This window comes from Sminthopsis crassicaudata, chromosome 2 (genome assembly GCF_048593235.1).
Source record: "Sminthopsis crassicaudata isolate SCR6 chromosome 2, ASM4859323v1, whole genome shotgun sequence".
Taxonomy (NCBI): Eukaryota; Metazoa; Chordata; class Mammalia; order Dasyuromorphia; family Dasyuridae; genus Sminthopsis; species Sminthopsis crassicaudata.
In genome coordinates this window covers 371821985-371837500 of record NC_133618.1, presented here as the reverse complement: position 1 = coordinate 371837500, position 15516 = coordinate 371821985, and the positions used below count along the sequence as shown (strand labels likewise).

The 15516-nt window shown below is 38.0% G+C and overlaps 1 protein-coding gene across 1 annotated transcript in view; it reads left to right on the top strand.

Moving 5' to 3' along the window:
- Positions 1-11477: 11477 nt before the first annotated feature.
- RCOR1 (REST corepressor 1) overlaps positions 11478-15516 on the top strand; it is a 92876-nt gene continuing 88837 nt past the window's right edge. The window contains exons 1-2 of the mRNA XM_074291207.1: positions 11478-12240; positions 12393-12452. Of these exons, the coding sequence (XP_074147308.1) occupies positions 11874-12240; positions 12393-12452 (427 nt within the window). The 5' untranslated portion in view covers positions 11478-11873. The remainder of the gene's footprint in view (positions 12241-12392; positions 12453-15516) is intronic.

The following is a 15516-nucleotide window of genomic DNA, read 5'->3' as shown; positions in this document are numbered from 1 at the left end:
TAAACACAATAAAATTTTATTTTAAAATATAAAAGCCATTTTTGGTTCAAAAGTCTTACAAAAACAGAAGGCACTTTGGATTTTGCACATCTCTGGTTGAGATTTAAGAAAATGATGGATAAAATATTAATAATGCAGACTAAACTTAAAAGAAAGTTGTGAATACATCCCTCTCCCCTCAGAGAGCTGGTAGTTAAACATTTAACCATAATATCACAGGTTAAAAGGATTCTTAGAGGCCACATAGTACTACCACTTCATTTTACATTTTTGTCCTCAGAGTGTTCTTTCAGCTCTCTTAGATGCAGTATTTACTATTGGTTCATAGCATAGTCAACCAGGGAGGGGGATAGAATACAACAGTTTCTTTGGATTAATGCTTTTTTATTTTCATATCCTCTTTAAGGAAGTTCCAAGCCAGCAGGCTCTCAGTGCTTTTCTAGTTTGCTGCTGGACCAATTGCTAAAATTCTCCCATTATGGAAAGCCCTTAGCTGATCATGATCAGTTTTTTTGATTAGATAATTACACTAGTGCTTTACTGACCCAATCAAAGATATTCAGGCCTCATAAAGTATTATAAACCATCCTGCTCGAACATTTTAAACTTCATTTAATTATTAAGACAACAGTATAGAACCCTTACACTAGGATGGGTCTCTAGGTAGAGATTAAGATTTATTGTTGTTTGTTCTTCATACTTGAAAAGGACCAAAATAACAACATAATGTCAGGCTCAATATACAGTGTAGCCAGCTGTATCTGATTAGAGTTTTGAAGGTTCTACCATAAATCAGACATAAATGGCCTATATGATCTTTTAGAAGGGAGATATCTCAAAATTTGTGTACCTCATGTTACTTTTTGATTACTGAAATTCTGCTTTGCTCCTAGAGCATAGCACCTTCTTTGTTATGGGTACTCCATGATGGATGGTCTATGTCTCCCGTGTCTCACAATCCACATCAAACTTCTTCAGGAAGACTTTGAGAGTGTCCTTGCATTGCTTCTTTCTGACCACTAAGTGAGCACTTGCCTTGTATAAATTTTCTGTAAAATAATCTGTTAGGTAAATAGAAGTTTAGGATTCAAATTAGCCCATTGGAATTGAACTCTATGCAGTAGTTTGAAAGCTTGACATAAGATGCAGGAAGTCCTGCATGGTTGGCAGATCAGCCTTCCTTGAATATAGATCATGATCATGTTCTTCTGTTCAAAACTTGCCCTTTGTTTCCTAATCAAAATTCAAAATCTTTTATTTAATTTAAAAAATTTTTCAACTGTTTCATTTTTCCAAATAGACATGAAGAACAATTTCAAGAATCATTTTTGTAAAACTTTGTTTCAAAATTTTCTCTCTCCCTTCCTTACCTTCTCCCTCATCAAGACTACAAGTAATCTGATATAGATTAAATATGTGCAATTCTTGTAAACATATTCCCATCTTTGTTATGTAACACACAAAAAAATCTTACCAGAAGGGAAAAAACCATGAGAAAAAAAAAACCACAAAGGTGAAAATACTATGTTTCAATCCATATTCAAACTCCATATTTCTCTCTGGATGCAGATGGCTGCTTCCATCCTAAATCTGTTGGGATTGCCTTGAATTACCATATTGTTAAGAGGAACTAAATCCATCCCATAATCTTGTGATGATTTTATACAATTTTCTCTTAGTTCTGCTCACTTCATTTAGGAAATAGATCTTTGCAGGTTTTTCTGAAATCAATGAGTTCATCAATTCTTAATAGAACAGTAATATTCCATAATATTCACATACCATACCTTATTCAGCTATTCTCCAACTGATGGACATTCACTCAATTTCTTTTTTTTTTTTTTTTATTTAGAATTTTTTTTCACAGTATATATGCATGAGTAATTTTTTAAATAATATTATCCCTTGTATTCATTTTTCCAAATTATCCCCCCCTCCCTCTATTCCCTCCCCCCAATGACAGGCAATCCCATACATTTTACATGTGTTACAATAAAACCTAGATACAATATATGTGTGTAAATACCATTTTCTTGTTGCACATTAAGTATTAGATTCCGAAGGTATAAGTAACCTGGGTAGATAGACAGTAGTGCTAACAATTTACATTCACTTCCCAGTGTTCCTTCTCTGGGTGTAGTTATTTCTGTCCATCATTGATCAACTGGAAGTGAGTTGGATCTTCTTTATGTTGAAGATATCCACTTCCATCAGAATATATCTTCATACAGCATTGAAGTATACAGCGATCTTCTGGTTCTATTCATTTCACTCAGCATCAGTTGATGTAAGTCTCTCCAAGCCTCTCTGTATTCCTCCTGCTGGTCATTTCTTACAGAGCAATAGTATTCCATAACCTTCATATACCATAATTTACCCAACCATTCTCCAATTGATGGGCATCCATTCAACTTCCAGTTTCTAGCTACAACAAAGAGAGCTGCCACAAACATTTTGGCACATACAGATCCCTTTCCCTTCTTTAGTATCTCTTTTGGATATAAGCCCAATAGCAGCAATGCTGAGTCAGAGGGTATGCACAGTTTGATAACTTTTGGGGCATAGTTCCAAATTGCTCTCCAGAATGGCTGGATTCTTTCATAACTCCACCAACAATGTATCAGTGTCCCAGTTTTCCCACATCCCCTCCATCATTCATCATTATTTGTTCCTGTCATCTTAGCCAATCTGACAGGTGTATAGTGGTATCTCAGAGTTGTCTTAATTTGCATTTCTCTAATCAGTACATTAACTTAATTTCTAGTGCCTTGCCACTACAAAAAGAGATGCAACAAGTATTTTTGCATATGTGTTCTTTTCTCTCTTTTATGATCACCTTGGCATACAAACCCAGTAATAGGTCTCCTGAATCAAAGGGTACACACAGTTTTATAGCCCTTTGGACATAGTTCAAAATCGCTCTCCAGAATGGTCTGATCAATTCACAACTCCACCAACAATTATGTTGTATTAGTATTATGAATTAGCGTCCCAGTTTTCTTTCATCTTCTCCAACTTTTTTCATTATCTTTCCTTGCCATCTTAGCCAATCTGAGAGGTGTAAAATGGTATGTCAGTTATCGCAATTTGTATTTCTCTAATCACTGGTGCATTAGAACATTTTTTCATATGACTAAAAATAGTTTTAATTTTTTTATTTGAAAATTGTCTGTTCATATCCTTTGACCATTTATCAGTTGGTGAATGACTTGTATTCTTATACATTTGACTCAGTTTTCTATATATTTTAGAAATAAGGCTTTTATCAGAAACACTGGCTGTAAAAATTGTTTCCCAGCTTTCTATTTCTCTTCTAATCTTGCTGCATTGGTTTTGATTGGGCAAAACCTTTTAAATTTATTGTTAACAAAATTATCTATTTTACATTTCATAGCATTGCTCCCTTCTCCACAGATCTCAGAAATGGACTATCCCTTTCTTTCTTAATTTGCTTATAATATCATCCTTTATATTTAAATCATGAACTCAACTTGGTATGGGATGTTAGATGTTGACCAATACCTAGTTTCTGCCACACTAAAATTCAAACTCTTTAGCATAGTGTTCAAGACTTCTTGAAAATAAATAGACCAGGTTCTTAGGACAAAGCTTTGTATTAACTGTCTTTATCATGTTATCTGAGAGTAGTTATAGTTGCTCTCTGGAAACTCAACCTGCCAATTTGAGCAGAAGTTAGGAAATGCTATTTCTTCCTCTCCTCTCCCTCTTCCCCCTCTTCTTCCTTCTACTTTCTGCTCTTCCTCCATTTCCCCTCCGCCCTAAAAGCTGAGATAACTTGCTTTTTGGACAGTTTTCATTTTTTTTTTTAATTTCATGAAATATAGCTCTGAAAAAATAGGCTTTTAAAAAAATCCATGAAATATATAGAGAGGAATTACTTATGACTGGGGAAAGGGGGAAGGGTGGGGAAAAAATTAGAATATAGGGTTTAGTAAGGATGAATGTCAAAAATTATACATACATACATATATATATATATATATAGAAAATAAAAAGCTATAATTAAAAAAAGAAAAAAAATAGAATATTATGCTTTAAAAAAAAAGAAAAAAAATCCATGTGTTTTAAATCGACCAACCTCTGTGGATCATTGTTTAGTTTTTAATAGCTTAAAATGAGGGCAAATAGCGATCATTTTTCTCTTCTAGACCAAAACTCCTAAAGGTCTTCCCTTCCCAGATGGATATTTTTGTGATGGTAAATTAGGCCATCTTAATTTTTAACCTGTCCCTTGTTCATAGAATGGATATTGCCTTAGACAATCTGAGACCTAGGAAAGATAGTTGGCTGTTCTTAGTTCTTGAAGAAGACCAAAATGACATCACTATATTAGAGTCGAGTTACAGTGTGTCTAGCTGCGACTGATCAGAACAATATAAGCTTGCAATGCTCTACCACAATTTGGACACAAATAGTCCATATGAACATTTGGGGTAGCTTCTCTAATTTTGCACATCTTGCATTTCCTTTGGGCTAAATTCAATTCTGCTTTGCTCATAGAGCACAGTACCTTTCTATGATGAGGGTATACCATGCTGCTAGGTCCTGTTCTGGTGTTTCCCGTGTCATACAATCGATTCTAAAATCCTTAAGAGATACCTTGAGAGTGTCCTTATACTGCTTTTTCTGACCACCTTGTGAGAGCTTACCTTGTATGAGTTCTTCTTCATAAAACAATTTTTTTGGCAAGCATACATTTGGCATTCAAAAATGTGGCTAACCCAATGGATTTGTACTTTCTACAGCAGAGTTGGAATGGTTAATTTAAGAAAGGACTTCAGTGTCTGATATCTTATCCTGTCAGGTGATTTTCAGACTCTTCCTAAGACAATTCAGTTTCCTGGCATGGTACTGGTATACTGTCCAGGTTTCACAGGCATACAGCAATCAGGTCAGTACAACAGCTCTGTGAACCTTTAGTTCAGTAGTCAGTCTAATACCTCTCCTCTTTCACATTTTTGTTTGGAACCTCCTAAACACTGAGCTGGCTCTGGCAATGAATGTGTCAATCTCATTATCAATCTGAATATCCCTAGAAAGTATACTGCCAAATAGCAACCCTGACTGAAACAAGGCTAGTAAATTAAGAAGTGGGAGTCGGATATAAGTTTTCTGGACTAGGCTTTACAATCAAAACTAATCTAGTAAACAAGATCACATGCCTTCCAAAAAAAGTGAATGACAGGCTCATGACAATGCAATTGCCACTTGCAGAAAAACACCATGCCACCATTATCAGTGCCTATGTTCCCATCATGACAAACCCTGATGAGGTCACAGGAAAATTTTATGAAGACCTAGAGACCCTTATCATCAATGTACCAAAAGAGGACAAACTTATAATTCTGGGTGACTTTAATGCTAGAGTAGGCTCAGACTACCAGACGTGGCAGGAAGTCCTTGGGAGGAATGGAGTTGAAAACATCAATTTAGCAATGGTTATTTAGTGTTGAAAACTTGTGCATCTCATGATCTGAGAAAAAACTTAATTTTGAAAGGTCAAAGTCATTCACTGCTTCTTGCAACACCAATCCTCTTTACTTTTGTGGCAAGCTACTAGATTTTGATGATTCTGGAGGAGTGAGGTTAATGATTTTGCCCAGTTCTGTCTCACTTAAATCCAATGCAAGAGCAAGTAAAGATATCATTCTTATAATGTCATTGATCCTGTTAGAGATCAATGGATAACAGTAACACCACAAGACTTTCCCCAATTTAACAGCCTTAACAATCCTACCTCCCAAATCTTTTCTTATACTATATTCTTTATCACTTAGTCAAATTTTACTCAGCTTTTCAATCTCTGACAAACCTTACTGTAGTTTTTCAGTGCTTGGAAGTCTCCCCAACCATTCAGTGAACATATCTTATTTGATCCCAAGACTTGCTCTGCTTGGTTTCAGGAGGCAGAGCTAGAAGTCAGTGGGATTTGTAGAGGAACAGATGAAGGGATTGTGGCATTGTGGATAGAATGCTGGTCCTGGAATCAGGAAGACTCATCTTCCTGAATTCTAATCAGCCTTTGATATTTATTAGCTGTGTGACCTTGGCAGGTAACCCTGTTTGCCTCATCTTTAAAATGAATTGGAGAAAAAAAATGACAAACCATTGCAATATCTTTGTCTCAAAAACTCCAAATGGGGTTATGAAGGTCAGATAGGACTCAACAACAACAAAAATAATTAAAGCTACAGAGTAATTTTGGTACATAATTTTTTTCTTTAAATCCTTTATTTAAATCGCCACTAAAACAAGAAATTTTTCTCAGTCTTCCTTATTCTTTGTTCTTCTGAGATTATCTCCAATTTATTGTCTCCTCTATAGATGAGCTCCTAGAGGGTAGTGAATGTCTTTTTCTTTTACCTTTTCTTATATCCCCAGTATTTAGCAAAATTCTTAAAATACTTGTTGATTAATTCATTACTGGAGGTCTTCCAGTGGAAAACTGATGACCAGTCAGTTGTTATAGAGATTGCTTGCTCATGTACAGGCACTATATGCCTTTCTAACTATGATTCTATGAATCATAATAACAGCTTTGTGGAAAATTGGATGAAAATAATTTTGCCTATGCAAATAGCATGATAAATGTCTTATTATTGCTTATATGTCACACTAGTTGTTCAGTCAAGTCCAATTCTTTGTGATCCTATTGGCTAAATTGTCATTTTTTTTTTTTTTTCGTTTTTTTTCCCTGAGACAATGGAGGTTGTGACTTGTTTAGGGTCACACAGCTAGGAAGTATTAAGTGTCTGAGACTGGATTTGAACTCGCGTCCTCCTGATTTCAGGGCCAGCACTCTATCTACTGCACCACCTAGCTGCCCCCATGATTTTTTTTTTTTTTTGGCAAAGATACTGGAGTATTTTACTATTTCCTTTTCCAATGGATTAATGCAAACAGAAAGCAAATGATTTGCCCAGGGTCACACAGTAAATGTCTGGGGTTGGATTTGAATTTGGATCTTTCTGACTCCAGGTTTACTGCTGTATCCACTGAATCACCTAGTTACCTAATCATATTAATTTTTCTTTTTTAGAATGAAGAATCTAAGTTTTTTACACAAAAGATGAGTTACAAAAACAAAAACATTTTCTTTACTAATTAATACTTTTGGTTCTGTCTTGTTAAAATTAGACTAAGAATTTGGAACAATAATTCATGTCTTGATTTGTATGTGAAATACTCCCCTCCTAAAAATCTGAGTTTACAAGGGACTGGATTTAATCTTGGAAGGTGACCTAAAAAATGACCTTCTTTGACTTGTTATGCCCATGTCCAGAGCTTAATCTAGGAAAATCACCAAATACTTTAGTCTAGATCTCAAGGAAGGTGGGGTAAAAGTACCTATAGCTTAAAGTTTCAATGATAGCAGGTATAGGAAATGTTTATTTCACCTTTATAGAAAATGCACAAAAGGCAAAGACTTACTTGAAGGAGCCTAAAAGCAACCAATAAAATTCTTTGAGTTTGCTGTTGGGTCTGATCTTTTAGACTCCTCACCAACCTTCTTCTGAAGGCTTTGTTTCCTCTAGAAATGAGCTGCTAGACAATCTTGTTTCTAATGGACTCTCTCTCTAAATAACTCAAGGTAATAGCCTTTCTGCCATAATTTTGATCCTTGGCTGCTTCTTCATTTTTCTGAGCCTTATGGGCAATTCTCTTAGAGGCACACTATTCACGTAATTCCTTATTCCTTGGCTAGAGCCATAAACTATCAAATTTTGGTTTACTTGAAGAATCATTTCCAAGGCTGACATTCTCCTTCATTTTGGTCCCTTCTTTACTCAGGAGCAAATGTTTGGAAATTAAATATTCATGCACTCTCTTTTCTAGTTTTTAAGGTTTTTTTCCCCCTAAATTAAAGCATCAAAATAAGGATCATTTCCATATACAAAGTAGATCATAAGAAGAGGATACTACATGAAACTGAGAATATATTATGTATTGCTTGTCTTTTAAAAGTATACAATAAATTCGACTTATAACCTTCAAAACTGTCCTGCTTCTCTGTGTTTCTCTTTGTTCTCCCTTCTGTTTTTTTTTTTTTCTTGTAAAATGATGGAATCTACCTCATAGGATTGTTGTTAGGAACAAATTAGTTAACCCATGTAAAATGCTTTGCAAACCCAGCCTCTTGTCATTTAACAAAACATATCCAATCATGATTTTTTGTTGTTAGCAATACTACTACCTTTCCCTCCTTTACTTCCCCTCACAAATACTCATATTGGAGAAAAAATGCAAAATTCTTGTAACCATGGTCAAGAAAAACAAATTTCTGCATTGTTCATTTCTAAACTGTATATCTTGAGTCCATTACCTTTATCAGGTGGTAGATAGTAGCAAGCTTCATCATCTGTTTTTTGGCCAAATGGCTGGTCATTGCATTAATCAGGGTCCTAAATTGCCTTTTCAAGGCATCTGTGTTTCTATGATATTCCAACATTTCCCTGGCTCTTTCCATCATTTGGCCCAGGGAAATCCATGGTCAAGTCTTTGATTTCTAAGGTGCTCAGAAAGGGGGAAAAAACACTCCAATTTTCTAAATAAACTAGTCCACTAATTTCCAACCTCTTCCTACCACATGAACATATGCAACTCCCACATGTGTCTTTGAGGTAGACACTGTAGATACTGCTACAGTCTCTCCTAAAGAAAGATTAACAACAACAAAATCCATAATCCTTAATGAAGATGAAAATAGGTTGATTTTTCCAATAAGAATATGTCTTTTTGAATCTTAATTTTCATCTTAGGAGCAGCTTCTAGTTACTGAAAGCTCATCCCCTAGGATAGTGACTCCAAACAAATGAATGATTCTCAGTGTTTCAAGGGGCCCTTGGCCAATTCCAGACCTTCTAGGGAAGGTAAGGTTAGGCATAAACTGATCTTCTGGCACACTCATAAAATTTGGCATTTGATGTGAGTTGACCATATCAATGCCCCACCCCAGATTTGATTGTTTTTTGATAGCTGTTAAAATTTATAGTAAAATTTGAGAAAAAGAAAAATTGCAAAATGCCTTATAAGCATATCCCTACATAATGGACTCACTTTATCTATTAATTAACAGAAAGATAAGATTTTTTGTTTTTTGTTTTTTTTAAACTATAAAGTCACAAGATCACAGAATTTAGAGCTGGAAAGGATATAATAGAGTATCTAGTCCAACTTCTTAATTTTAGGTATAAGAATGCTGAAAAACCACAGAAACCAGAACTATAATGGAAATCTAGATCCTCTGACTCCAAATCCAGTATTTTCCATCACTATAGGTGCGTCTCAAAAAAAATAAATTGACATGTTTTATCAAGTTTGAAAAAATTTTAATGCTGTAAACATTTGGTGAGCTTTATGAAAACAGTTCTCTGATCTGAACAGTCTACATTCTTTAATAAGACAATTGTATAATTCTTACTCTATTAACAATACAAAATTAATAGGTCAAATATTCCTAAAATAGGTATATCAGTATTAATGTAATTACATTATATCAATGTAAGATCATTCAAGCAGAAGGTAATGTGGTTAAATCAACAAAATGAATATTCATGTAGTATTAAAAACTGAATTTAAATTTCTGATTAGTTTTTAAAACAATGAAATGCACCATTCTATAGTTATTTATATGTCTGAACTGGTGTAAATCTTACACATGTTAAGCTTTGATTTTGAAAAGATGTTATTTTTCTAATGATTAAAAAAATTAATTATTGAAGATCCTTCTCAATGATCCATTGATATTTTATTTAGAAAACATTTGATTTTTGGCTAAACAATGTTTTCTAGATAGTCACCCGATAGATCTTTAGACTCCAAATTAGCCTCAGTGAGTTTTGTCCCTTTAAGTCTTTGAACTTGTGAATTTCTCACATCACTGTTCAGCCATTCACATGAATTTCTTCAGCTCCAGATTGAGCCAGAGGAGATAAAGCAAAAGCAACGAAAAACTAATTCTACTTGGTATTGAAAAGGCAAGTTCTTCCTAGGAGACTCAAAGGTGGAAACTAGTGGACTAATTTAGAAGATTAAGGTGCTTTCAGTATTGAAAAAGTGGACTTTGTCTTTGGAGGAAGTTGACCCACATAACAAAGGGATTTGGGTGTCAAATTTTTTTTCTTTATCCTTTTTTCTAACATCCCGGCCATTTTCATTAAGTGCAACTCTCTCGGAGCATTCGGGAATGTCTTCCAGTTACAGTCGAGAAATTAAATATCTGAGAACCAGTGCTGAGGGAAGGGGGACAAGGAGGAAGATTCAACCTCAAAACCCAGCAGCACTATCACTCTTTATCAGCAGCCCTCTTCTTCCATCCCCTACTCTGCCCTAGCTCTTTCTGGCTTAGCGGGGGAGATAGGGACAGAGGGAGCGCAGACAGAGACTGACGGACACTTTGGAAGGATGCATAATAATGTGATAAGGTGCAGTCCCAGCGGAATTTTTACAATATCATGACCTGGGCCAGCCCGCACCTAGTTACAAAGAGATAATTTGACTGTAAACTCTGCAACTCCAGACCCGAGAGGGTGAATGTGTTAGAGGGATGTATATATTATTCCTCATAGAGCTATGGCTGTTCAAACTGGAAATAAAAATCTTTCAGTTATCTAAGGTCGAACCTCGTAAAGTGGCTGGGACCTTGTCTGCTCCCTTTGGAGGCGGGGTTCGGCCCGTAGGGAGAACAGGGAGAGGGGAGATGGCCCTCCGCAGCGGGAAGCTCCTCCTCTTCTTTCCCTCTGGCCGCAGCACACACAATAATTTGGGCAACTCCAGCAATTCAGATGACTTTCCCCCCTAACTCCCACTTTCCTCTTTTTTTTTTTTTTTTTTTCTTCCAAGGGGGGTGGTGGTGGGACTTTATATACTCTACTGGGAATAGACCCAATCTAAGAAGAACTGTTTCCTCTGGTTCTCCACCTCCTCAATCTTTGGAGAAGGTATAGCAGTGGAAGGAGGGAGATTGGTGCAATTAGTTTCTTCCAATTAGTTTCTCTTCTTTGTATGGTCTCCATTCAAACTGTGATGTAACCTTCCGCTGAAAGGGGGAGGAGAAAAAGTAGTCCGGCTTTAACATTTTTTTTTTTTTTTAATATATTTTTTAAAAATGTGGTGTTTAGCGCTTCGGTGGAATCCTTGGGGGAATTTCAGATGAAGGTGTTGGTTGACGGGTATTATAGGAAAGGGCCGTTGGGGGTAGATAGTCTAAGTCTTCTCCATTGCCTAGACTAGAGAGAGGGATCATGGGGCGTAGAGATTGCAAACCCCCAACCACGTACAGCGGACTATACGCGTCAACCGAACCCGAGCAACGGAAGCGCCGGGCCCGCCTCCCCCTCTTTCCCCCTCCCTTCCGCACTCAGCTTTCCTTTGACGGACGGGGTATCCCAGCCAATTAACGTGACTGTGGCTCTTCCAAAATCCCAAAGGGACCAATGAGAGGCAAGGAGTGGGGCGGGGCCTTCCTCCGGCCGGCTGGGTTCGGCTGAGCTCCCTCCTTGCTCCTCCTCCCCTCCCTGCCCTCTCTCCTCCCCCCTCCCCCCGACTCCCTGCTCCCAGAGTAGTTGAGCCAGTGAAGTGCGGGCGGGCGGCGATGAGAGCGAAAGTTGCGCTTGGCTTCGAGCTGGGGCGTTGAAGCAGCTCCGCGTTCCCGGCTGCCGTCACAAGTCTCTCCCTCAGCCCTTTCTCCCTTCGAGTAGCCCCGGTTCCAACTGTCGTCCCCCGGAGCCCCAGGCTCCCGGTCCCCTCGGCGGGCGCGCCCCCCTCCCTGCTCCCTCGCGGCGAGCCTACCCTCCGCCTCGCTCCTCAGCCCCACTTTGCTCCCTCCTCCCCGCGCTCCGCCGTCCCCTCCGATGCCAGCCATGGTGGAGAAGGGCCCGGAGGTGCTGGGGAAGAGGAGGGGGAGGAATAATGCCGCTGCCTCCTCGGCCTCCGCCGCCTCCAACGCCGCCAACGCCGCCACCACCACCACCACTACTACTGCCTCCTCCTCCTCTTCCTCCTCCGCCTCCGCAGCAGCCGCTGCCGCCGCCTCAGCCTCCGCCTCGGCCTCGGCCGCCTCTGCCTCCTCCGCTGCAGCCTCCGCCTCGGCTGCCTCCGGCTCCGCCAATAATGGCCATAATAAAAGTTTGGCAGCGGCCGCCGCCGCGGCGCCCAATGGAAATAGCACCAACTCCTGGGAGGAAGCGAGCTCGGGCTCCTCGAGTGATGAAGAGCATGGTAGGTGATAGCCTCAAACTCGAGCCGAGGCTACCCTGCTTCTACCCCCTCCCCCTTCCGCCCGGGCGTCCCCGTCGTCCCCTCTTGCCCAGCTCCCAAACTCTGCCCGGAGCCCTCACTGACTTCTCTCCCGCTCTCCCCTTTCTTCTCAGGAGGAGGTGGCATGAGAGTCGGACCCCAGTACCAGGCAGTCGTCCCTGATTTTGATCCTGGTGAGTTTGACACCCTTGGGGATGGGGTGGGGGGTAGCCCTCCTGACTAAGGTTGACCGTTGCCCCTGCTTGGGTATAAGAAGATGATATGTAAAGCTTGAGACTGATGGGGTAGGTAGCCTCAAACTGGTTAGAGACAGTGCTGGGGGACTTGGCTGATGTATATGTCCTTGGTTGTTGCAGTCAAGCCTTCCAGGTGGGTTATATTTGAGGGACAGGTACCCCACCCTTTTCATTTCTTGGGCGGAAAAATCTTACGGGAAAACGTAGGATTCAAGTGGATTTTAAGGAGTATGAGGGGATTTGGGTAGGGAGTGGAGATCAAATCAACAACTTTCTTTTTGTGTATGTTCGCCCTGCTGTCCAAGGGAAGAACAGCAAGGGGGGGAGGGGGAACGTGTTCTGCCAACGTGCCTCCAGACTTATAAAAAGAGATGATTTCTCCTTCACGAAATACCATTGTAACTTACGATTTGATATATCTATCCTCCGGAGTGCTGGGAATGTATTTATAGCGGGGATGTAGTAGTGGAAGCAATTGTATTGGCTCCATTCTGGCTCAGGTGTGGTTAGTTTCACATTCACAGTGATTATGGTAGTGGTGGTGAAGTAGCATCTAGCAAGCTAAATGGACTTAATGAAATTTCACAGACCACATGAAATAGACACCCCTACCCAATCATTTATTGCTCAAGATTCCCCTTTCTTCTTTTCTGGCCTCTTGAGCGCTCGCTTTCCTCTTTATCCCTGATTTTGAAACGTCAAGGATGGATGGAATAAGGACAAAATACATATTGTTTCAGTTTATGAGAGAATTGGGTTTTCCAGAGGGCGCTTTGCAGGAAAAAGAAGAAAAGCTTATATAGCCAGGAGAGGATCTCATGGCAGGTTGCTTTTTCTTTCTTTTTTGAGACTTCTTTGTAAATTTTTTTTTTCCCTTTGGGGTGTTGGTAAATGGTGGAGAACAAGTTTTGAAAATAAAATAATCAACAGTCTCATCTTATAGAATACATTAATCTAAAAACAACCAGCCCCAAATCCATCCCCCCAGAAACAAGAACAGAACATTTTAGAAACATTGCCTGCTTGGCTGTTATATGCAAGATAATTTAAAGTGATATAGGAACAAATTTACATGCAGACAAAAGAATTTTTATTTAGATTTTAATATTGGGATCTCAGCTTGTCAGTTTACTTGACAATGTTACATATTGGTATATAGAATTTTTAAAAGGAAGAAATTTTATTTAAAAAAATAACACTTGACCCCTTAGTCAAACATCCTTACTGGTGAGGATTTTTAGACCTGGAGTTAATTCATTCTTGGCTCAACTTTGAATAATGCATAACTTCTTTTCTACAGGATACAAACAGTCATTGAAATAGGTAGAATTCTTACTTTTTAGTGAAGGTTTTAGTACCTATTGTGATTTGATATTTGAAGTCAGTGGAGATGACTTTGTCCTTCTCACCTATACCTTGGTCGTGCACTTTTTTCTTGCAATTTTATCTTTCCTTGTAAATTTCAATAATTTCTAACAATCTTTTAAAATTAAAAATAAACATTTTAATCTGTAGATGTCAGTACATAAAGACTTGTGCTTTAAAAAAATGCCCTCCATGTTACTTTGTAATAATTTTTATTATCTGAATTTTGAGAGTGCCTCTCCCATTTTTTAGTCACTTTTCATTTATTTGAATGACAGATCAGACCTAGGAAGCTATGCTTCCTCTCTCCTCTTCTCTCCTCTACCTTTTCCCTTCCCTTTCCTCCTCCCTCCCCCATTCTTACACATGACTTCTCCATTCCTTAGTCAGCCACCAGGGGTGGCATATTGTTTTTTGGTTACAGTTGACCCTTTCTTCAGTTTGTAGGTCAAGCTCATCATTTCTTTTGCATATTAAAATAAAGCTTGTCACCAAGTATCCACAAAATATTGTCTATTTTTTCAATCATCTTCTCAAATCTTCTAGTTTTAACAAGTTGTAACTATGTTGGATTAATTTGATACATTTTAGTTACATTTATTTGAAACCTTTCACTTAAATGTTTTAAATGGGCCTCAAGAAAATGTGGCAGATGCTTTGGGAACTAAAAAAATTTACTTTTAGCTATTCAGCTATTTGACTGACTTGTATCTGACAGTATCTGGTCTGATTTGATCATTTCATACTTGATTGCATGATTAGCAGTTTGAGGATTGGACTTGTATATTCTCCCATGGAAGAGTATATGTAGTATATTTTAGTTAATATATTTTAGTTGCCTAAAACACTTTTCAAGTAAATATTTATCAATTGTGGGCTTATTATAAGCCCTTTATTGATAAAGAAAAAATAAAACATTGTAGATGTTCTTGTTCAGGTAAAAAGAATAATTTGTCTCATGTTTTGTGTAAACATTTCTGAATGCTATTTTATTTTTGAACAAAAATGAAAAAATTTGAGTTATAATAATAAATTTCAAACAATATTTTGCCAGTCTAAAATAGTGACTTTCAGAAAGTTGGTGTTGGTTCTAAATTAAAGCTTGGTTAAAGGTTGTGTTTGTCCTTACTGTAATTTCACAACTAATGACTCTCTTGTCTAGTATTCTATATTTATGAAAATTCAAAAACAAATAATTGGGATAGAGGGGAAGGAAAGAAATTAATTTTGGGAACTTACATTCATTCTTAAACTATTTCCTTTCTTTTAGACTAGTTATGTATAGAAATTGGAAACTACTCTTAAGGGAAGTTGATTCATTTTTAAGATTATTTAGACTCCTTAATGCTTTTACTACTTAACTTTTTGGCCTTGACATTCTTCTGTAGCTTCCCTACTAGATATCAGTAAGGAGGAAGTGAAAATTGGGTTTAACAAGTGTTACTTTTTAAATATAATGTATTTGGGGGTATGTAGGGTAGTAAAGGATGCAGGGATGACTGGCTAGAACAGTAATTTTTAGACTCTCATTATTATCTACAGTATATTTTCCCGTTAAGGTTTTTAATGGCACTATATAACTTATTAAGTTGGGATAAGACTAACCTCTCTTGGCCTTCTCCCCCTCCCCCTTTCT